General features: G+C 37.8%; 1 protein-coding gene across 7 annotated transcripts in view; it reads right to left on the reverse strand.

Moving 5' to 3' along the window:
- celf2 (cugbp, Elav-like family member 2) overlaps positions 1–25,836 on the reverse strand; it is a 465,802-nt gene that overhangs the window by 64,361 nt on the left and 375,605 nt on the right. For all 7 annotated transcript variants that reach the window (XR_009815324.2, XM_061961318.2, XM_061961317.2 and 4 more), the window contains one exon: positions 11,263–11,342. Coding sequence is in view for 6 of the 7 variants with exons in the window: in XM_061961318.2 (XP_061817302.1) it covers positions 11,263–11,342 (80 nt within the window). In the remaining variant the exon portion in view is untranslated. The remainder of the gene's footprint in view (positions 1–11,262; positions 11,343–25,836) is intronic.

The following is a 25,836-nucleotide window of genomic DNA, read 5'->3' on the forward strand; positions in this document are numbered from 1 at the left end:
CCCAATCATGGCACCCACCTGTTCCCAATTAGCCTGTTCACCTGTGGGATGTTCCAAATAAGTGTTTGATGAGCATTCCTCAACTTTATCAGTATTTATTGCCACCTTTCCCAACTTCTTTGTCACGTGTTGCTGGCATCAAATTCTAAAGTTAATGATTATTTGCAAAAAAAAAGAAAAAGGTTAACAGTTTGAACAAAAGAAAAAGAAAGTCCAATGCTCATTAGTTTTTGTTTTTTCTTTTCCATTGTTTTCATTGTGTTATAATGTCTGTTAAGGCTATAGCACTGTATTGGATCAGGCTTGCTGTTGTTTTTATGCATATTTTAAATTTAAAAAAAAAATATATACATCAAACATCAAATATGTTGTCTTTGTAGCATATTCAACTGTATATGGGTTGAAAATGATTTGCAAATCTTTTTATTCCGTTTATATTTACATCTAACACAATTTCCCAACTCATATGGAAACGGGGTATGAAGAATAAAAACTAAGAATTATCTTTTGATAAGATGAACTTAGTCCATAAGTACACAAACGTGTACTTCATGTTTGGTGACATGCTAATTCTTATTTTTACACTTTTTTCCCCCAAATTCCATTGTATGTTCTACTCTTCTGACACCACCAGATGGCAGTATAAGTGTCCACATAAGTGGCCATAAGACCCCAATTCAGCAGTGTGCACAATTTTGGAAATGAGAGCTAAAAGGTGCTGTCCACGCATGTGGCCACTAAGGCTTTTAATTAAGGTATTTTTGGGTTCAGTGACGTTAGCTAATTTTACTTGTTATGGAAAGTCTTGACAAGCCGAATTTTCTTGTTGTATTGGCAGATAATTTTGCTTCGTTCAAATAAAATACCCCTCATTTTTGTATTTTTTATTCTTGTTTTTGAACACTGACTTTTTGCAGTGCAAGGAAATATCACTGTTTCATTAACACACACACACGCGCACACGCACACGCACACACACACACACACACACACACACACACACACACACACACACACACACACACACACACACACACACACACACACACACACAGGAAGCCTGACTTTAAAGCCAGTGGACCCATGAGGCCTCAGTTATCTCAGAGTCCAGAAAGAGATTTCCTGACTTCTCCAACTATTTCATCAGCTCGTAGGGAGGCAAACCTTGTGTGTGTGTGTGTGTGTGTGTGTGTGTGTGTGTGTGTGTGTGTGTGTGTGTGTGTGTGTGTGTGTGTGTGTGTGTACGGATCGAGCCATGGACGACGAGGATGACCAGACAGAGCGCAGAAAGAGACGTGGCAGCACCAAAGAAAAATTGATAAGATTTGGACCATCAGTGGAAGTTACTTTAATCGTGTGTGTGTGTGTGTGTGTGTGTGTGTGTGTATGTGTGTGTGTGTGAGGCAGTAACAGCAGTCATCCATCAGTGTTGTATTAGTGGCAATCAAAGCTAATTGCTGACTAATTAGCGCTAATAGACTATTTGATAGTGTACCTAATGAAATGGCTGTTTTTCTAAGTGATGATGCTTGTCGTTTTTGACTTAGTGTGTGTGTGTGTGTGTGTGTGTGTGTGTGTGTGTGTGTGTGTGTGTGTGTGTGTGGTGGCCGCCATTACGATCCATCGTCAGGGTGACCGTCGCTCTGACGGGCGAGAGGGCGGAAAAAGCTGCAAGTCCGAAAGCATGAGTGTGGTTACGTCCTCACCGCCGCTATGTTCTGAGGGATGAGACTTTCTGGGCGGGGCTTAAAGGATGAGAGGGCGGGATCTAATGTCACACTGGTTTTCATTGAGGGCCACATGGCAGTTAGGGTTGCCCTCAGAGGGCCGCTTTAACAATGAGTAATATTTATATATATGTAAAATAAAAAATAAAAATTTGCAGCTCAAGTGAAAAAAAAAATACTATATATAATTTATATATATATATATATATATATATACATATAATACATTAACAACATATTTTTCCATTTATTCCATTTAGTTTTTTCCAAATATATTGTTAATGTTTTATAATTAGAGATGTCCTATAATATCGGCCTGTCGATATCATCGGCCGATAAATGCGTTAAAATGTAATATCGGAAATGATCGGTATCGTTTTTTTTATTATCAGTATCGTTTTTTTTTATTTGTTTTTTTTATTTTATTAAATCAACATAAAAAACACAAGATACACTTACATTTAGTGCACCAACTCCAAAAACCTCCCTCCCCCATTCACACTCATTCACACAAAAGGGTTGTTTCTTTCTGTTATTAATATTACTAATTTTCATTCATTACTAGTTTCTATGTAACTGTTTTTATATTGTTTTACTTTCTTTTTTATTCAAGAAAATGTTTTTAATTGATTTATCTTATTTTATTTTATTAATTTTTTCAAAAAAGGACCTTATCTTCACCATACCTGGTTGTCCAAATTAGGCATATCGGTTGATATCGGTATCGGTTGATATTAGTATCGGTAATTAAAGAGTTGGACAGTATCGGAATATCGGCAAAAAGCCATTATCGGACATCCCTAATTATAATATAAAAAAAAAAAAATATATATATATATATATAAAAAATATATTGTTAATGTATTATATATATATATATATATATATATATATATATATATGTATATGTATATATAATACATTAACAACATTTATATTACAAATATATTGCTAATGTAATATATATATATATAATACATTAACAATATATTTTTAAGATACATTTTGTTAATGTATTATATATATATATATATGTATATATAATGTATATATAATACATTAAACATATATTTTTAATATAAATTGTTGTTTTTTTAAATACATATATATATATATATATATTTTATTTTTTATTTTACTTTAAAAACTGGCAGCTCAGTCACCAGAATTTTATAGTAAAAGCAGTGTTTTTTTAAAAAAATTTTTTTTTACAGCATATAAAAAAAATTGATTAAATAGAATGGAATGGAGAAACAACACCACTGTTTTTAGCGGTAAAATTCAAGCAACATAGCTACCAATTTTTTTTTCTAAAATCTTGTTTTAATGTTTTTTTTGTTTGTTTGTTTTTTTATATGTTTCAGTGTCTTACAGTAGATGGAAAAAAACAGTACCAAAGTTCGTTTTACGGTAAAAAACTCGTAAAATTTCACTGTAAAATCTATTATCAATTTTAGATCAATTTTATTGTCTACAATTTGATTGATAATTTGTTTTGAAATCGTAAGTCAAGCAGATATTTAAGTAAAGTATTTATCTTTATTTTAACAAAAAATATTTTTGAATCCATGTTAATATAATATTTTGATAATGTTGAATTTTAAAAGATACGCAATAGCACACAGTACATGATTTTTGATGTCAAAAGGGAAATAAGAAATTGATTTAGTAAGAAAAGATAACGCATATTATTTCCAGGCTTTCGAGGGCCACATATCATAATGTGGCAGGCCGGATTTGGCCCCCGGGCCTTGAGTTTGACACCTGTGGTTTATCTGGAAGAAAGAAAGGTTGGTTGTGGGTGTAGTCAACTGGGTGCACCAGCGGAAACAACCACCAGGGGGAGACATTGTGTTTGTCCCTAATGAAATGTGAGCCATCACAACACAGTCTCTGGACGTGATAGGACAACACCCGCATCACAACACAAGTGCCAACGCTGTAAAGGACACATCGGCAAGATGGCGCTGACCTCGCCTGTGAGCCAATCACCTGTCTCGCTCACATCCACTTTCATTAGGACGTGACATTCAGGCACGCGCCGCCACGTGACGTCTGAATGTCACGGCGTGATGAGAGGCGGGACGTAGCGTGACACACTCGTCAACACGCCGCTGGAGCCAACACAATAACACAAAACTCATCCTGAGCAAAAGTCGTTACTTTTAAATTGCCGGCCAAAGCCACAGTCTAATCATTCCATTCCATTACACAGTGCAACCTCCATTTAAGAACCCCTTTTTCCATTTACAAACTATTGATCCAGCCAAATATGTCTGTGTGTGCCAACCATGTAAGGCTGAAACGACGCGTCGACGTAGTCGACGTCATCGGTTACGTAAATACGTCGACGCCGTTTTTGTGCGTCGGCGCGTCGCATATTTACGTCACTCTACTTTACTGTCATGGCGGAGCGCAAAGCAGACGATGCGAGCGAGGGGAAAAAAGCACGCCAAAAGTCGTCAAAAGTGTGGGAGTATTTCAATAAACGGCCTAATAATGTTGTTGTATGCACACTGTGTCGAGCGGAAATGGCCTATCATAGCAGCACAACGGCTATGAACGAACATTTGAAAAGAAAACCCCCGACAGCGTTCTTGCCATCACCATCAACAAGTCAATCGTCCGCGTGCGTATACGTTGTCATTATTACACAAAAACATGAATGTGTCATTTGTATCTGCGTTGTAAATTCATAAACTAAAGCACCGTTTCGCTCTGAGAGGCGCGTTTGGCGTGCCTGTTCAGTGTTTACAAAGACGCGCTCCTCTTTAACGCTGTGGAGAGGCGGCGGCGGCGAGCGAGCGGCGAGGCGGGGCGCGCCGGAAGCGACGCCGCAATCGTGCCCAGGTGCGCGATCCGCGCAGTTGGAAGAGAAAAGACTTTGTGTAAAATTAAAAGATTGTAAACCTGGCAAAGCCGTCTGGCGTTCAGTCTGTCGGTCCTGAAAGAACCCCACGGCACAAGACGTGTCACAAACGCTAACGTTAATTAGTTGTGCAAATACCTTTTACAACATTAACAGTTACATATACTATGTACAAACCAACAATTAACTTTCACTTTAATCATACTATCATTGTTGTGTTATTAAGCAAAATAAGCAATACTTTTACTTTTGTTGAAATGTTTACACTGTACACTTTTTTGTATTGGATGTTTAGCTTTATTTTTGCACATTTTAGCAAATAAGCAATACTTTTACTTTTGTTGAAATGTTTACACTTGTTACAGAATATTTCCGTTTTGCACTTTTTTGTATTGGATGTTTATCTTTATTTTTGCACATTTTAAAGCAAAATAAGCAATACTTTTACTTTTGAAATGCTTATACTATTCCAGAATATTAAGATTTGCACTGGATGTTTACTTTTATATTTGCACATTAAAAAGCAAATAAGCTACTTTTAATTTTGTTAAATGTTAAAAGTTTTAAATGTTTACATTGTTACAGAATATTTTGTCATGTTGTTGTCAATGTTGACTGAGTGGCCATACTTTTTGTTTTGTAAATAAAAGCCATGCCTTTTGAAAAAACTGGCCTACATTTTATTTTTTCCTCTTTATTTTAAATTAAAAAAAAAAATCGGTAAAAGGAAAAATAATCTATAGATTAATCGAAAAAAATAATCTATAGATTAACCGATTAATCGAAAAAAATAATCTATAGATTAATCGATAGAAAAATAATCGTTAGCTGCAGCCCTACAACCATGTCTCTATGTGTGGACCAGGGTTGTCCCCATACCAAAATGCATTTCCGTACTTTTCTAAATAAATGTTATTATTGTCTTTATTGGAACAACAAATGTTAGTGTAGATGAAACATATGTTTATTATTGTCATTTAGTCCTTAAATAAAATAGTGAACATACTAGACAACTTGTCTTTTAGTAGTAAGTAAACAAACAAAGACTCCTAATTAGTCTATGCAGTAACATATTGTGTCATTTATACACATATTATTTTGTACACATTATAAAGGACAAACTGTAAAAAATTGATTATTCATCCACTTGTTCATTTACTGTTAATATCTGCTTATTTTCTCTTTTAACATGTTCTATCTACACTTCTGTTAAAATGTAATAATCACTTATTCTTCTCTTCTTTGATACTTGACATTAGTTTTGGATGATACCACACATTTAGGTATGGATCCGATACCAAGTAGTTACAGGATCATACATTGGTCATATTCAAAGTCCTCATGTGTCCAGGGACGTATTTACTGACTTTATAAACATCATATGATTTTTTTGAAAAGGAAAAAAGATTTTGTGACGATAAAAAATATCAATGTGATCATAGCAGTATCGACTAAATACGCTCCTGTACTTGGTATCATTACAGTGGATGTCAGGTGTAGATCCACCCATGGCGTTTGTTTACATTGTGACGCCGGTGAGCTATTGTATCCTCCTACAGTGTGTAGTGAAGCATGTTTAGCTATTTCTCGTCCTCCAGTGATAATGATACTTGTAAGAAACTTATTTGTTTTTGTCTCATTAAGCAGCTCTTCCTGAGGGTGTTTCAGTGTTATAACTTCACCTTTATCTTTACTTTTTACACCAAAATGTGTCCATTCTCCCTTTTCTGTCTACACACTGTGTCTGCTTGTAAGTACTCTGTGTGTGTGCGCTGCCCAACATGCTCCTCTGCTCCTAAAACCAGCAATGTCACCACATGACCACGCGGCGTCATGCCTGTAAACAAATATATATATGGGGAAGCGGTACTTTTCAAACAGAGTATAGTACCGTTTTTGATTCATTAGTACCGTGATACTATACTAGTACCGGTACAACCCTAGTATGAACGCTTCATTCATTCATTTTGGGTTCCGCTGTCAGCCGTGTGAAACGACTTGGTACCACAACAGGTTTTTAATCGTGAGCAGACCGGACTTTAATGGAAAAAGATGCCAAAGTGGACTCATACCACAGCGGAGGAGAAGACACTGCCTCTCATTCAGCGGCGCACACACACACACACACACACACACACACACACACACACACACACACACACACACACACACACACACACACACACACACACACACGCACGCACACACGGTCCCTCCTCCCCTTATGCCGGCTTCTTCCTTTTCTCAGTCAGCTGCTCGTGTGTCGATGACAACGTAAAGTGGATTGAACTTTTTAATTGTTTACTATTATAGTCATTTGTTTGGTAATGTTAAGGAATTTTGTGATTTCTGATGATTTGTGAGAGCACCAAAGGGTCTTCTGTGTGTTGGCAAAGCAGTGCATACATGACAGTTTAGCTTGTCGTTGTTGTTTAGCTTGTTTTTAAGGAGATTTTAGATCCATCCCTTCTTTGTTATGTTTGTTTGATCTACAGTACTGTATCACACTTGATATTGTCTTCAACGTGTACACACCTTTACTAAAATATGTACTTTTGTCAAGGCTGGAACCAATTATTCATGCTTTCATTCTATGGAGAAATTTGCTTCTATGGAGAAATTTGCTTCACAATACAAACTTTTCTATTTAGGAACCCTGTTCAAAGAACCTAATAAGTTTGTAAATTGAGGTTCCACTGCATATACAAACCCCAAAAGCAGTGAAGTTGTCACGTTGTGTAAATGGTAAATAAAAAGAGAATACAACAAATCAACTTACATTCAATTGAATAGACTGCAAAGACAAGATATTTCATGTTCTTTTTTTGCAAATAATCATGAATTAAAATTGAATAGCAGCAACACATTGCAAAAAAGGCATTTTTACCAGTGTGTTAAATGGCCTTTCCTTTTAACAACACTCAGTGAAGGTTTGGGAACTGAGGAGACACATTTTTGAAGTGGAATTATTTCCCATTCTTGCTTGATGTACAGCTTAAGTTGTTCAACAGTCTCCCTTCTCATATTTTAGCCTTCACACATTTTCAATGTCTGGACTACAGGCAGGCCAGTCTAGTACCCGCACACTTTTACTACGAAGCCACGCTGTTGTAACACGTGGCTTGGCGTTGTCTTGCTGAAATAAGCAGGGGCGTCCATGATAACAACATATGTTGCTCCAAAAGCTGTATGTACCTTTCAGCATTAATGGCGCCTTCACAGATGTGTAAGTTACCCATGTCTTGGCCACTAATACACCCCCATACCATCACACATGCTGCCTTTTACACTTTCACCCTAGAACAGTCCGGATGGTTATTTTCCTCTTTGGTCCGGAGGACACGACGTCCACAGTTTCCAAAAACAATTTGAAATGTGGACTCGTCAGACCACAGAACACTTTTCCACTTTGTATCAGTCCATCTTAGATGAGCTCGGGCCCAGAGAAGCCGGCAGCGTTTCTGGGTGTTGTTGATAAATGGCTTTCACTTTGCATAGTAGAGTTTTAACTTGCACTTCCAACTGTAGTTACTGACGTGGTTTTCTGAAGTGTTCCTGAGCCCATGTGGTGATATCCTTTACACACTGATGTGGCTTTTTGATGTGGTACGTGCAGAGATTTCTCCAGATTCTCTGAACCCTTTGATGATATTACGGAGCGTAGATGGTGAAATCCCTAAATTCCTTGCAATAGCTGCTTGAGAAATGTTGTTCTTAAACAATTTGCTCAAGCATTTGTTGACAAAGTGGTGACCCTCGCCAAGCTGCTTTTATACCCAATCATGTCACCCACCTGTTCCCAATTAGCCCGTTCACCTGTGGGATGTTCCAAATAAGTCTTTGATGAGCATTCCTCGACTTTCTCAGTCTTTTTTGCCACTTGTGCCAGCTTTTTTTGAAACATGTTGCAGGCATCAAATTCCTAATATTTGCAGAAAATAAGAAAGTTTCTCAGTGTGAACATGAAATATCTTGTCTTTGCAGTCTATTCAATTGAATATAAGTTGAAAAGGATTTGTTGTATTCTCTTTTTATTTACCATTTACACAACGTGACAACTTCACTGCTTTTTGGCTTTTGTACTTTATTTATCGTACATTGAAGTAAAAGTCCACAAATGAAATTTATTTTTACTATTATGATTAAATATGCATTTTATATTTGTTCATCGTCTTTATTAATATTGGTATTGTCGTCATTTATTGGTATTTTTTGTAACATTACTCAAAATATTACTAGATAAATGAACATAATTCATAATAAATTGAGTCAATAAATAAATATTTTAATAAACGCATCTTTACACAACGTGACAACTTCACCGCTTTTCATACTTGCCAACCTTGAGACCTCCGATTTCGGGAGGTGGGGGGTGGGGGCGTGGTCGGGGGTGGGGCGGGGCGTGGTTGGGGGCGTGGTTAAGAGGGGAGGAGTATATTGACAGCTAGAATTCACCAAGTCAAGTATTTCATACATATATATATATATATATATATATATATATATATATTAGAGATGCGCGGATAGGCAATTATTTTATCTGCAACCGCATCAGAAAGTCGTCAACCATCCGCCATCCACCCGTTTCTAACATTTAATCAGAACCGCATCCGCCCGCACCCGCCCGTTGTTATATATCTAATATAGACGATGCAAGGCATTAGTGAGGTTATAAAGCTTTTGCCTGTTAAAGAAAGGAGACTGATCCAATGCAGCACAGACATTCGCGTGCCACGCTGTCACGGCCCAGACGCACACCAGTGCGCAATCATATGGGAGCCGAGCTGAGCGCACCTCCAAGCGCGTCTCGCTGCCGGCGACGGCCGGGTATGGGCCCCACCCCTTTCGTGAGCGCACTGCGCGCGGAGTGACCCCTGTTACGCGCCCCCGGCAACAGGGGTGGCGGGTAGGTAAGCTGCGCGGGCGGAGCGTGCGGAGTGACCCCTGTTATGAGCCCCCGGCCACGGGGGTGGCGGGCAGGTAAGCTGCTTACCTGCTGCGCGTGACGCCGGCCGCGGCGAAGGCGGACGAGGCGGGGTGTCGGTGCGGTGGGCGCGGTGGTGACCCTGGACGTGCGTCGGGCCCTTCTCGCGGATCGCCTCAGCTACGGCTCCCGGTGGGGCCCTCTCGGGGGAAGGGGCCTCGGTCCCGGACCCCGGCGAGGCGTCCCTTCTCCGCTCCGTAAAAGTGTCCATCTCTTTTTTTTTTTTTTCTTCTGTTGTGGCATATGCAGCAGGTGCCTGCTCGTTTTTCGTATGTGGGTAACAACATTTAACTATGTATATATATTTCCCAATTGGTTTAACTGCCACCCGCCTGAATCTATTTAAAATCTAATTTTTTTTTATTTCAACCACCCGACCCGACCTGCGGATAAAATCTAATTTTTTTTAAATTTCATCCGCCCGATCCGCGGATAATCCGCGGACTCCGCGGTTGTGCCCGCAAACCGTGCATCTCTAATATATATATATATATATATATATATATATATATATATATATATATATATATATATAGATATCTACATCCTGAAAATATGCAAACAAAACTGTTTAGATAATTGATACTTCAAACTTGCATAAATAAATATTAAGGAATATAACATAACTTGGCTTCTGAGAGTTTCAAAATGTAATGAATAAAATGCTAAAGTTGTTGATAAACAAGCAATTATTTTAATAATTAAATATGGTCATTTTAAATGAATTATTATGATAATTTAAAATCAATTATTTCAAATATGTTTATTTTAATGTATGGCTGGATGTAATAAGGAGTCACAAAAAAATACAAATAAAAATACAATTAATGTTGATGTTTTTAGCAAAATATAGTAAAAATGTATTTAGTTTTTTTTGTAAAAAATTAATAAATATATTTATTTTTAGGTAAAATAAACATAATAATACAATTTATCTCTAGTCTGGATGATTTAGTTCTTGTCACCCTGTTGTCCTCCCGTCATGAAAAAAAGGATGTCCTCACTCAGGTCCGCGTGGAGCTGGAGGGGGCGTGGCTTCCAGCTCCGGCTGAAAATCGGGAGATTTTCGGGAGAATATTTGTCCCGGGAGGTTTTCGGGAGAGGCGCTGAATTTCGGGAGTCTCCCGGGAAATTCGGGAGGGTTGGCAAGTATGCCGCTTTTGTACATTTTAATGACAATCATTCTAGAACCTTCATTAAAAAGGCGCGTGCGGCTAGGGGCGGAACTTCCGTGGTGAGGGGGGGGGTCAGGCGTTATTACGGTGATCGGGCCTAATGAAGGGGTGAGCGCCACATCCTGTTATTAGCGTTGACTCACTCGACCCACAGTGTCTAATATTCTCCTCAACGCCAGGCCTGTCGGCGTGTCAGCCGGGGGACGACACCCACCCACCCACACACACACACACACACACACACACACACACACACACAAAAGAAGAAATAACTGGCAGCCAGGACCCCCATTACGGCGCAGCTGATGAGGTCTGCAGTAACCTCCTCCCGTGTGTCAAAGGTGTTTGTTTTCACCGTTTTTCCCCTCATGGAGGGCGAGGGGAGCGTGGCGCTGACACAACAATCATAATGTGCGGTGTTGTGCATGTAGCAGCTGCGCGCGCGATGCAACAATCAAGACGTGGTTAAAGACGAAGGCGATAAGAGAGGGAAAAAGAGTACAGTACCTCCATGGTCTGAGACTGGTGCATGGCTTTGATGGCATTCTGTGCCATCGCTCGGGTGGAAAAGGTGACAAACGCACATCCTGTAGGGGGGGGGTAGGGGTGGGAGGGGGGGGGGGGTAGGGATGGACAGACAGTGGGCAGGAGGAAGGGGGCGGGGCCAGAAGGGCAGGAGGAAAGACGAGAAAGAACAAAAACAAGACAAAAGGGTTGGACACGTTTTTGTCGTTATAAAAAAACAAAAAACCCACAAGAGACCCAAAACAGAGAACAGGACAACAGTGTTCTCGGTCGCTATAGCAACAACAGCAGGAAAACGAGCACAGTGTCATGACAACCTACAACCCCTCCCTCTTTCCCCGGGACTCCACCTTCCCCGCCATCTGAGGCGTCTGATTGGCTGTCCCTCTCCTGGGGCCGCCTTTGTTCGGGACCGGGCGGCACCGTTCAGGCTGGTATCGGCGATACCGATACCGATACAAATGTGAAAATGTGAAAAGTTGTGTATGTCCAAATGACATTTCCACATGAAAACATCAATAGGAAAAAAACTGGAATGTTATTTAAAAAAGCTGTAATATTTCAACTAATCGTTATTAATAATATCATTATTTACCTCTTTTTAAATATAATATCTGTTTTAGCAATTAAAAAAAAAAAAATAAATAAATAAATATATCAAAATTGCCCCCCCAAACTTGACTTTTCAGTACGTAAAAGTTCAGACACCCCTGATCTAAAATATTAAAAGCTCCCAAAATAATTTTTTTTTAAATACTTAAAATATAAACGTAGTTTAGTAAAATAATACAAACTAATGAATTAATGTGAAAAGTTGTGTATGTTCAAATGACATTTCCACATGAAAACATCAATAGGAAAAAAACTGGAATGTTATTTAAAAAAGCTGTAATATTTCAACTAATCGTTATTAATAATATCATTATTTACCTCTTTTTAAATATAATATCTGTTTTAGCAATTAAAAAAAATAAAAAATAAAATAAATATATCAAAATTGGCCCCCCAAACTTGACTTTTCAGTACGTAAAAGTTCAGACACCCCTGATCTAAAATATTAAAAGCTCCCAAAATAAAAAATTTAAAATACTTAAAATATAAACGTAGTTTAGTAAAATAATACAAACTAATGAATTAATGTGAAAAGTTGTGTATGTTCAAATGACATTTCCACATGAAAACATCAATAGGAAAAAAAATGGAATGTGATTTAAAAAAGCTGTAATATTTCAACTAATCGTTATTAATAATATCATTATTTACCTCTTTTTAAATATAATATCTGTTTTAGCAATTAAAAAAATAAAAATAAATAAATAAATATATCAAAATTGCCCCCCCAAACTTGACTTTTCAGTACGTAAAAGTTCAGACACCCCTGATCTAAAATATTAAAAGCTCCCAAAATAAATTTTTTTAAAATACTTAAAATATAAACGTAGTTTAGTAAAATAATACAAACTAATGAATTAATGTGAAAAGTTGTGTATGTTCAAATGACATTTCTACATGAAAACATCAATAGGAAAAAAACTGGAATGTTATTTAAAAAAGCTGTAATATTTCAACTAATCGTTATTAATAATATCATTATTTACCTCTTTTTAAATATAATATCTGTTTTAGCAATTAAAAAAAAAAAAAAAATCAAAATTGCCCCCCCAAACTTGACTTTTCAGTACGTAAAAGTTCAGACACCCCTGATCTAAAATATTAAAAGCTCCCAAAATAATTTTTTTTTAAATACTTAAAATATAAACGTAGTTTAGTAAAATAATACAAACTAATGAATTAATGTGAAAAGTTGTGTATGTTCAAATGACATTTCTACATGAAAACATCAATAGGAAAAAAACTGGAATGTGATTTAAAAAAGCTGTATTATTTCAACTAATCGTTATTAATATCATTATTTACCTATTTTTAAATATAATATGTGTTTTAGCAATTAAAAAAAAAATATATATATATATATATATATATATATATATCAAAATTGCCCCCCCAAACTTGACTTTTCAGTAAGTAAAAGTTCAGACACCCCTGATCTAAAATATTATGAGCTCCCAAAATAAAATTTTTAAAATAAGTAAAGTAAATAGTACAAAAAATAAAAAATAGAACAGCCTAATAGCTAGAACTAGCACACATATATCTCAAAAGAGGCTTTTTTTTTTTTTTTTTTTTTTTAAAGAAGGGTTTTTAAGCCCTTTTTAAAAGCCTCCACAGTCTGTGGTGCCCTCAGGTGGTCAGGGAGAGCGTTCCACAGACTGGGAGCGGTCATTTTGGTTCCACTTCCTGAACGTCTCCTTGAGCGCTCGTTTCCCTCGCCTGGTTGCAGTTGCCAATCACGCTGCTATTTATGCCTGCCTCACCCACCAGTCAGGGCTCCGTGATTATATCCTGTTTCCTGCTTCCCGTTTTCCTCGCATTTCCTTTTTCTGACATTAAAGAAGTGTTTTCCTGCGCTGCGCCAGCCATCTCTGCATCTCGGGGTTCAAGACCGACGGCAGTCCCTGACAGTTTTGGTCATGTGATAAAGAGATTTGCTCCACAAAGTAATCCATGTCCTCCTTAAAGACTGACGTTACAATAATTGAACAGTGATGACCAAAACTGTTTATGTTGTCGTCAGTTACATTGAAAATTGTTATGCGCTTATTTTTCAGTCCGTGGAACGCTCTCCCCTGACCACCTGAGGGCACCACAGACTGTGGATGCTTTTAAAAAAGGCTTAAAAACCTTTTTTTTAAAAAAAACAAAAACTTTTTTTTAGATATATGCGTGCTAGTTCTAGCTATTAGGCTGTTCTAGTTTTTTTTAAAGTTTTTTTATTATCTTTTAATTTTTTAATACACTGTAGCACTTTGAGGTTGTTTGCTCATTGTAAAGTGCTTTTATGTGCGCTCTGAACCGAGGATGTCATTGTGGCTTGTGCAGCCCTTTGAGACACTTGTGATTTAGGGCTATATAAATAATCATTGATTGATTGATTGATTACAAATAACATCCATTATTATAATGCGCTTATTTTTCAGTCTGCGGAACACTCTCCCTGACCACCTGAGGGCACCACAGACTGTGGATGCTTTTAAAAAAGGCTTAAAAACCCTTCCTTTAAAAAAAAACAAAAAACTTTTTTTTAGATATATGCGTGCTAGTTCTAGCTATTAGGCTTTTTAATACACTGTAGCACTTTGAGGTTGTTTGCTCAATGTAAAGTGCTTTTACAAATAAAATCCATTACTATTATTATTATTATTATTATTTTGTAATGAGATTTTGTGCGTAGCATAGATTTGTGCGCAGACGACGCATTAGCAGTGCGCACTTGCACCTTAGATGGAACGTTGCTTAAGAACTTTTTCTGTTCCGACCTGAAATATTGATGATGAGGTGGAGGCACGTTAGCAAGACAGATCTTTGTGGGACAGCCTGGCAATATGGGCCCTGCCTACTTTGATTTTTATCTTTTGTGGCCCTTGGTGGAAAAAGCTCAGACACCCCTGATATAAAATATTAAAAGCTCCCAAAATAAAATTTTTAAAATACTTCAAATATAAACGTAGTTTAGTAAAATAATACTAACTTATGAATTAATGTGAAAAATGCCAACAAACATAATAATTCACTGTTAAATGTGTAACTGAACGTTACTAAGTTTTGACACACTAGGTCAGGGGTCGGGGACCTTTTTGGCTGAGAGAGCCATGAAAGCCAAAAATGTAAAAATGTATTTCCGTGAGAGCCGTATTATATTTTTTAACACCGAATACAACTAAATGCATGCATTTTTAAGTAATACCAACATTTTTAGAGTACAATAAGTCTAACATTGTTATTCTGAAGCTAACCAATAATAAATAAAATACTTCTTACCAATAATGCGACTTCTTGGACAGGTGCGGTAGAAAATGGATGAATGGATTAAAATCCATGAGAATTTTTATATTTTTAACATTATTTTTATCACTGTGATTACCAGCGGAATTATTCATTACTTATCGTGTTAAACAATGTCAGCTAAGATTTATCTGAGAGACAGAAGCAGTCATCAAAAGAGGTTCCCTACCCTTGCACTAGGTCAGGGGTCGGCAACCCGCGGCTCTAGAGCCGCATAGCGCCGCCCTCGTGGCTCTCTGGAGCTTTTTAAAAAATGTATGAAAAATGGAAAAAGATGAGGGGAAACATTTTTATTTTTTGTTTTATTTTTGGTTTCTGTAGGAGGACAAACATGACACAAGCCTCCCTAATTGTTACAAAGCTCACTGTTTATATTAAACATGCTTCACTGATTCGAGTATTTGGCGAGCGCCGTTTTGTCCTACTAATTTTGGCGGTCCTTGAACTCACCGTAGTTTGTTTACATGTATAACTTTCTCCGACTTTCTAGGACGTGTTTTATGCCACTTCTTTTTCTGTCTCATTTTGTCCACCAAACTTTTAACGTTGTGCATGAAAGGTGAGTTTTGTTGACGTTATTGACTTGTGTGGAGTGCTAATCAGACATATTTGGTCACTGCAAGCTAATCGATGCTAACATGCTATTTAGGCTAGCTATATGTACATATTGCATCATTATGCCTCATTTGTAGCTATATTTGAGCTCATTTAGTTTCCTTTAAGTCATATTAATTCAATTTATATCTCAAGACCAGTGACGTGCGGTCACTAGAGGCAGGTGAGGCGGGGCCTCACCTGCCATCATGGAAAGAAAAAAAAAGTAAAAAGAAAAAAAAAAATGTATATTGTTATATGTATCCAGTGATTGTACTATAAAGTTATTTTCCATTCAACTTCACCAGTTTTAGATTATTTTTATTCAAAATCGCTGAATTTTCACATTTGCCGTTCAAATACTGAGAAGAGACGGTGCGGTGAACAGCAGCCAGTTGAGGCACGTCACTCAGTGCCTCAACATGGATTGTGGACTCGGCTAACTGCTGGTCTGCTGTGCAGTGAGACCGTATTGCTATATGAACTATATTATACATTTCCATAGTTTAGTTAGCTGAGGTATATAATGTACAGTGTATTTTGTCAACAACTGTATGTGTGTAAAGTATTTCTTGTGCTGAGCGATCATAAAACTGCTGCGAAGACGCATTGTGTGAGGCTCGCGTAACCCCGACTCCTGGTGCTGGTTAAGGCACCTTCGCCGCAGACTGCACCCCCCGACGAGAGCGCCACACCAACCAAAGCCCACACCCAAACCCTCCACGTGCAAGACCGAATCCACCCAAAAAAAGTCACTTAACAAGAAGCCAAAAAGTGCAAAAACAACAATATTTGCGCCAGAGGAGCCGTGAACGACTGCAAGGACACAACATTAGGTACACCTGCAGACTGCAGCACGGATTTCACATTTTATTCATTCACAACTCCTCCAACACGAACACCACTGTTGCCGCACTTATAAGTAAAGGTAAGACCATAATAACGTTTTTTTAATTAAATGTGCTTTTTTGTGTGCTACAGTTTGTATGTGTAAAGTTAAAGTTAAGTTAAAGCAGGGGCGTCACTAGCTTTTAAGGACATGGGGGGCTTTGCCCCCAGGAGATGCACAGGATGCGAGCGAATGTTACGCACGAGCACAAAACTTCACAAACGGCTAACAAAGACTTAGAAATTATTCATTGTTATTATTATTATTAAAAAAAAATGCACGGGACGAAATGAAATGCTCCCCGGGACGATGGCTTTTAACCATATATTTTCTTTTTCTTTTTATGTATTTATTCATTTTACATTTTATATTAAATGTCTTGGTTTTTCCTCCCTCTGAAAATCCTATTAAATGTTTAACAAGCCATCCTCTAATAATAAAACAGCTATTAATGTAACAATGCAATAAAACAAATATATTTAATTATGTTTTTTCCATTATTTTAACAATAGGCTTATGTATATTACTTTATATAGATTCTACAAGAAACACAAAACTTAAAAAATAAATGATTTACAATTGCACACACAAGGTTTTGTGCAGCTTCACTCATTGTAAAGGAAGATAATGTGCTTCGTACACCTGCAGGACCGCAAGCAAGGTCGCAGAGAAAATGCGGGCTGGAATTTGAGTGATGTGGGCATTTTCTATATGAACAAGTGGAATGGATTGGATACCGACGCACGAAAGGGGCTCTCTACCTTATGCTACGAAGTGAGGGGAAACTGAGTGAATAATAACAGGTTATATGATTATTTATTTAAACTCATATTTGGGCCACTTTATAATGAATATGTCGGCATTTATTTGTAAAAAAACAACAAAAAAACAACAAATTATTTAGGGGGGCTTAAGAATATTTTAGGGGGGCTTGAGCCCCCCTAAAATAGGCCTAACAACGCCAATGAGTTAAAGTAGCAATGATTGTCACACACACTAGGTGTGGTGAAATTTGTCCTCTGCATTTGACCCATCCCCTTGATCACCCCCTGGGATGTGAGGGGAGCAGTGGGCAGCAGCGGCGCCGCGCCCGGGAATAATTGTTGGTGATTTAACCCCCAATTCCAAGCCTTGATGCTGAGTGCCAAGCAGGGAAGAATGCTGGTATGAGCTTTTAAACATAACCCGTTAACTGCTGCCAATCAAATGGTGAATAAGATACTCTTTAGGGTTCATATGTTTGTAAATCTGACTGTGATGAAGTCAGTGCCTCACCAGCCATCAACCTCACCGCACGTCACTGCTCAAGACACACTATCTGTATGTAATATGGCTTTTAATTTTTTTTAACTTTTGCGGCTCCAGACAGATTTGTTTTTGTATTTTTGGTCCAATATGGCTCTTTCAACATTTTGGGTTGCCGACCCCTGCACTAGGTCATGCACAATCATATTATTATTATTTGATTATATTCTGACATGGGGAAAACTATAATAAAATGTAAGAAAAAAAATGAGAAAAAGCTGAAACGTTCTAACTAATAATGAATAATAATATACTTAGTCACCAAAACTAACACAATATCTGTTTTTAGCATTAAAAAAAAAACAATCTATATGGGCCCTGCCTACTTTGATTTTTATCTTTTGTGGCCCTCGGTGGAAAAAGTATGAAAAGTATCAATAATTCTATTTTTTTTTTGCGATATTGGTATTTTCTGCGCTCTGTTTAATGTTGATTTTTATATTAGAGCATAGAGATCTGGTATCGGTGGTATCAATATTTCAGTATGGATCCACACGTCACGACTGAGAAGTGAGCGCAGGGTTTGCTGTGTGATTAGAGGAGATATTTAAAGCCGTGTCACACAAACCAGACCCGACTAGCTGGGTGAGGACGAGGAGTATGCAGGCTAGCGCCATCTATTGTAGAATGAATGGTCCGATACTCACCAGATTGATGACTGCAGAGTATTTTAAAACGGAGGAAGTTGACCCGGTTGGTTCTACAAAATAAAGTCCATCCCACCCCACCGGCTTGACGTGAAACTTCTTTTATTTTTTTGCGACTCTCGTACTATAAATACCTAGCGGGCCGCATTCTGTCGCCCGCGGAGAAGCAAACAGTACTTTAATGAAAGTAGGCTAGCTCCCCAGGCCCGGCGGTCCGCTGGTGGTGTGATCCATATTTTATTAATAGCAGCACGCCGCCAATCCTCTGATTGATGCTGCTGTCGTTAACAGTGGCGCAGCTAGCTACTACAGGGCTGGGGGATTCGGGGTATTTTATGGAACGCCTTAAGAACAATGTTCCCTCCAGTTTGTCATGTGTGTGAGAAAACACAAGATCTCCTTGAGCATTCAGTGGAGCACATGTGAGCGACGTCACACTGTGGCCCGAACCTGACTAAATAACTAATGACATTTCTTATTATTATAATCAAATGACAGCAGTCATTTGCATGAGATGACTTTCTAATAATCTAATCATTTGGCCCACCATAACAAAAAATACCGTATTTTTCGCAGTATAAGTCGCTCCGGAGTATAAGTCGCACCGGCCGAAAATGCATAATAAAGAAGGGAAAAAACATATATAAGTCGCACTGGAGTATAAGTCGCATTTTTTGTGGAAATGTATTTGAAAAAATAGAAAAAATAGAAAAAATACCGTATTTTTCGCAGTATAAGTCGCTCCGGAGTATCAGTCGCACCGGCCGAAAATGCATAATAAAGAAGGGAAAAAACATATATAAGTCGCACTGGAGTATAAGTCGCATTTTTTGTGGAAATGTATTTGAAAAAATACCGTATTTTTCGCAGTATAAGTCGCTCCGGAGTATAAGTCGCACCAGCCGAAAATGCATAATAAAGAAGGAAAAAAACATATATAAGTCGCACTGGAGTATAAGTCGCATTTTTTGTGGAAATGTATTTGAAAAAATTGAAAAAATTGAAAAAATACCGTATTTTTCGCAGTATAAGTCGCTCTGAAGTATAAGTCGCACCGGCCGAAAATGCATAATAAAGAAAGAAAAAAACATATATAAGTCACACTGGAGTATAAGTCGCATTTTTTGTGGAAATGTATTTGAAAAAATTAAAAAAATACCGCATTTTTCGCAGTATAAGTCGCTCCGGAGTATAAGTCGCACCAGCCGAAAATGCATAATAAAGAAGGGAAAAAACATGTATAAGTCGCACTGGAGTATAAGTCGCATTTTTTGTGGAAATGTATTTGAAAAAATTGAAAAAATACCGTATTTTTCGCAGTATAAGTCGCTCCGGAGTATAAGTCGCACCGGCCGAAAATGCATAATAAAGAAGGAAAAAAACATATATAAGTCGCACTGGAGTATAAGCCGCATTTTTTGTGGAAATGTATTTGAAAAAATACCGTATTTTTCGCAGTATAAGTCGCTCCGGAGTATAAGTCGCACCAGCCAAAAATGCACAATAAAGAAGGAAAAAAACATATATAAGTCGCACTGGAGTATAAGTCGCATTTTTTGTGGAAATGTATTTGAAAAAAATTGAAAAAATACCGTATTTTTCGCAGTATACGTCGCTCCGGAGTATAAGTCGCACCAGCCGAAAATGCATAATAAAGAAGGAAAAAAACATATATAAGTCGCACTGGAGTATAAGTCGCATTTTTTGTGGAAATGTATTTGAAAAAATTGAAAAAAATTGAAAAAATACCGTATTTTTCGCAGTATAAGTCGCTCCGGAGTATAAGTCGCACCGGCCGAAAATGCATAATAAAGAAGGAAAAAAACATATATAAGTCACACTGGAGTATAAGTTGCATTTTTTGTGGAAATGTATTTGAAAAAATTAAAAAAATACCGTATTTTTCGCAGTATAAGTCGCTCCGGAGTATAAGTCGCACCAGCCGAAAATGCATAATAAAGAAGGGAAAAAACATATATAAGTCGCACTGGAGTATAAGTCGCATTTTTTTTGTGGAAATGTATTTGAAAAAATAGAAAAAATACCGTATTTCTCGCAGTATAAGTCGCTCCGGAGTATAAGTCGCACCGGCCGAAAATGCATAATAAAGAAGGAAAAAAACATATATAAGTCGCACTGGAGTATAAGTCGCATTTTTTGTGGAAATGCATCTGAAAAAATACCGTATTTTTCGCAGTATAAGTCGCTCCGGAGTATAAGTCGCACCAGCCGAAAATGCATAATAAAGAAGGAAAAAAACATATATAAGTCGCACTGGAGTATAAGTCGCATTTTTTGTGGAAATGTATTTGAAAAAATTGAAAAAATACCGTATTTTTCGCAGTATAAGTCGCTCTGGAGTATAAGTCGCATTTTTTGTGGAAATGTATTTGAAAAAATTGAAAAAATACCGTATTTTTCGCAGTATAAGTCGCTCCGGAGTATAAGTCGCACCGGCCGAAAATGCATAATAAAGAAGGAAAAAAACATATATAAGTCGCACTGGAGTATAAGTCGCATTTTTTGTGGAAATGCATCTGAAAAAATACCGTATTTTTCGCAGTATAAGTCGCTCCGGAGTATAAGTCGCACCAGCCGAAAATGCATAATAAAGAAGGAAAAAAACATATATAAGTCGCACTGGAGTATAAGTCGCATTTTTTGTGGAAATGTATTTGAAAAAATTGAAAAAATACCGTATTTTTCGCAGTATAAGTCGCTCCGGAGTATAAGTCGCACCGGCCGAAAATGCATAATAAAGAAGGAAAAAAACATGTATAAGTCGCACTGGAGTATAAGTCGCATTTTTTGTGGAAATGTATTTGAAAAAAGCCAACAGCAAGAATAGACATTTGAAAGGCAATTTAAAATAAATGAAGAATAGTGAACAACAGGCTGAATAAGTGTACGTTATATGAGGCATAAATAACCAACATATTATGGTAAGCGTCATTCAAATAACTATAACATATGTGTACAGCTCCACTAATGGACATTGGAGTGTTACTTTCAAAGGCAAAATTAAAGTATTGCTAGAAACATAATTTTATATGGGACTTTATGTATAGTACATGTTCCAAAAAGAAAAAAAGCATAAAATAGCAGCAGAATTAGAGATATTACAAGTCAAAGTGATGAAGCTTAGTGTTACGCTCATGACTTGGTGTAACTAAACATTACCCTATAACAGGGGTCGGCAACCCGCGGCTCCGGAGCCGCATGCGGCTCTTTGATCACTCTGATGCGGCTCAGCAGCATACTTGCTGAACCGCCCAATTTTCCCGTGAGTCTTCCGGATTTCAGTGCCTCTCGCAGAAAACTCCCGGGATTAATATTCACCGATTTTCACCCTTACAGCTATAATAAGGGCGTGCCATGATGGTCAACATTTGGCGCTCCCTACAATCTGTATTAACAGCGTGCCAGCCCAACACTTGTTATACAATATACAGTTAGGTCCATAAATATTTGGACATTGACACAATTTTCAGTATTCCAGCTCTGTACAACACCACAATGGATTTGAAATGAAACAATCAAGATCTGCTTTAAGTGCAGACTGAGCTTTAATTTGAGGGTATTTACATCCAAATCAGGTGAACAGTGTAGGAATTACAACACATTTTATATGTGCCTTCCACTTTTTAAGGGACCAAAAGTAATTGGACAATTGGCTACTCAGCTGTTCCATGGCCACGTTTGTGTTATTCCCTTGTTTTTTTTTCATTTATTTCATTTACAAAGAGCAGATAAAAGGCCTAGATGGCATTTCAAGTGTGGTGTATTCATTTGGAATCTGGGGAGGTCATCTCTCAATATGAAGTCCAAAGAGCTGTCACTATCAGTGAAGCAAGCCATCATTAGGCTGAAAAATCAAAACAAAGCCATCAGATAGATAGCAAAAACATTAGATGTGACCAAATCAACTGTTTGGTACATTCTTAAAAAGAGAGAACACACTGCTGAGCTCAGCAACACCAAAAAAACCTGGAAGACCATGGAAAACAAGTGTCGTGGATGACAGAAAAATCCTTTCCCTTGTCAAGAAAAAGCCCTTCACAACAGTTGGCCAGATGAAGAAAAGTCTCCAGGAGGTAGGTGTATCTGTGTCCAAGTCAACAATTAAGAGACGACTTCTCCAGAGGGTTCATCACAAGGTGTAAACCATCGGTGAGCCTCAAAAACAGGAAGGCCAGATTAGAGTTTGCCAAGAAACATGTAAAAGAGCCTGTGCAGTTCTGGAACAACATCTTATGGACAGATGAGACCAAGATCAACTTGTAGCAGAATGATGGAAAGAGAAGAGTATGCAGAAGGCAAGGAACTGCTCAAGATCCAAAGCATATCACCTCATCAGTGAAGCATGGTGGTGGTAGTGGCATGCATGGCTGCCAGTAGAACTGGATCTCTTATATTTATTGATGATGTGACAGCTGACAGTAGCAGCAGAATGAATTCTGAAGTGTTTGGGGCAATATTATCTGCTCATATTCAGCCAAATGCTTCAAAAGTCATTGGACGGCGCTTCACAATGCAGATGGACAATGACCCCAAGCATACTGCGAAAGCAACCAAAGAGTTTTTTAAGGCAAAGAAGTGGAATGTCCTGCAATGGCCAAGTCAATCACATGACCTGAATCCGATTGAGCATGAATTTCACTTGCTGAAGACAAAACTGAAGGGAAAATGCCCAAAGAACAAGCAGGAAGTGAAGACGGCTGCAGCAGAGGACCGGCAAAGCATCACCAGGGACCAAACCCAGCGTCTGGTGATGTCTATGGCTTCCACACTTCAGGCTGTCATTGATTGCAAAGGATTTGCAACAAAGTATTAAAAAATGACAATTTTATTTATGATTATATTAGTTTGTCCAATTACTTTTGGTCCCTTAAAAAGTGGAAGGCACTTATAAAATGTGTTGTAATTCCTACACCGTTCACCTGATTTGGATGTAAATACCCTCAAATTAAAGCTCAAAGTCTGCACTTAAAGCAGATCTTGATTGTTTCATTTCAAATCCATTGTGGTGTTGTACAAAGCTGGATTACTGAAAATTGTGCCAATGTCCAAATATTTATGGACCTAACTGTACATCTTCTGCTTGCACACGTAAGTGACAGCAAGTCATACTTGGTCAACAGCCACACAGGTTACACTGACGGTGACCATATAAAACAACTTTAACACTCTTACTAATAATACCAAAACCAAACAAGAATGACAAACACATTTTGGGAGAACATCCCAAAACACAACATAAACACAACAGAACAAATACCCAGAATCCCATGCAGCCCTGACTCTTCCGGGCTACATTATACACCCCTGCTACCACCAAACCCCGCCCCCACCCCAACCCTGCTCCCTCACACATCAAACCCCCCCCACCTCTGTGCGTCGCTTGGGGTGGGCGGGGTTTGGTAGCGGGGGGGTGTATAATGTATCCCGGAAGAGTTAGGGCTGCATGGGATTCTGGGTATTTGTCCTGTTGTGTTTATGTTGTGTTACTGTGCAGATGTTCTCCCGAAATGTGTTTGTCATTCTTGTTTGGTGTGGGTTCACAGTGTGGCGCATTATTAGTAAGAGTGTTAACGTTTTTTTTATACCGCCACCGTCAGTGTGAGCTGCGTGGTTGTTGACCAAGTATGCCTTGCTGTCACCTACGTGAGCAAGCGGAAACACCATATAACGTGTGGCTGATCAGGCACGCAGGTTGTAGTGGGTGCCATACGCTGCACCATCACGGCACGCATGACGCTGGCAAGCGCCATTCATTTAAAACCCGCACCAGCTTTCAAATTCCATATAAAGGTGTGGGCAGCGTGTCTGAGACCCCTGGTTTATACATAGCACAAAGCAAAAAGAAAACTTTGTATGCAGTGTTATTTCATTTAAAATTTCAAAAAAATTTTGCGGCTCCCATTGTTTTCTATAATTTGCGAAACTGGTCAAAATGGCTCTTTGACTGGTAAAGGTTGCCGACCCCTGCCCTATAAGATGAAGGCAATTGCATTTTATTGATATTTGAAATGTATTCAATGTTTATAAATGAATATTTAAATATATTAAATGTAACAAAGGGAATAAATATTCAAAATAAGATCATTAAATGAAATCTAGTTTGGTTACGCCATCATGAGCGCAACACAAGCTTGTAAAAGTTTCAACTACAATTCTAAATACCGTATTTTTCGGAGAATAAGTCGCACCGGCCGAAAATACACAATAAAGAAGGGAAAAAACATACAAGTCGCACTGGAGTATAAGTCGCATTTTTTGGGGAAATGTATTTGATAAAAGCCAACAGCAAGAATAGACATTTGAAAGGCAATTTAAAATAAATGAAGAATAGTGAACAACAGGCTGAATAAGTGTACGTTATATGAGGCATAAATAACCAACTGGTATGTTAACGTAACATATTATGGTAAGAGTCATTCAAATAACTATAACATATAGAACATGCTATACGTTTACCAAACAATCTGTTACTCCTAATCGCTAAATCCCATGAAATCTTATACGTCTAGTCTCTTACGTGAATGAGATCAATAATATTAATTGATATTTTACGCTAATGTGTTCATCATTTCACACATAAGTCGCTCCCGAGTATAAGTCGCACCCCCGGCCAAACTATGAAAAAAACTGCGACTTATAGTCTGAAAAATACGGTAAGATGTCAAAAGCAAATTGAAATCAAATACACACAGCTTAAAGATGGATCAATACCTATTTATGATGATTTATCAAAATATAAAAGAAATATACCTGAACAGAACGCTCATGATGGTTACACCAAAAAGTAACACTATGAATCGCGTTTTTCCAAGTTTTTGGGGCATTTTTATTCTATTTCCAAGCATCTCCTTTTTATTGTCGTTGATTTTAAATGGTCCAACTAATGCATATTATATATGCATGCCCTAGTCAACAAAAAACAAGTCATATTTATTTTGATTGTTACATTTTGAAGTACTTTTGTGCAGGTGGGTGCGAATGTAGCCATTACCAGAGCTGTACACACATAGAACATGCTATACGTTTACCAAACAATCTGTCACTCATAATCGCTAAATCCCATGAAATCTTATACGTCTTGTCTCTTACGTGAATGAGATCAATAATATTATTTGATATTTTACAGTAACCATTTCACACATAAGTCGCACCCCCGGCCAAAGTATGAAAAAAACTGCGACTTATAGTCCGAAAAAT

The sequence above is a fragment of the Nerophis lumbriciformis genome, linkage group LG05 (genome assembly GCF_033978685.3).
Source record: "Nerophis lumbriciformis linkage group LG05, RoL_Nlum_v2.1, whole genome shotgun sequence".
Lineage (NCBI taxonomy): Eukaryota > Metazoa > Chordata > Actinopteri > Syngnathiformes > Syngnathidae > Nerophis > Nerophis lumbriciformis.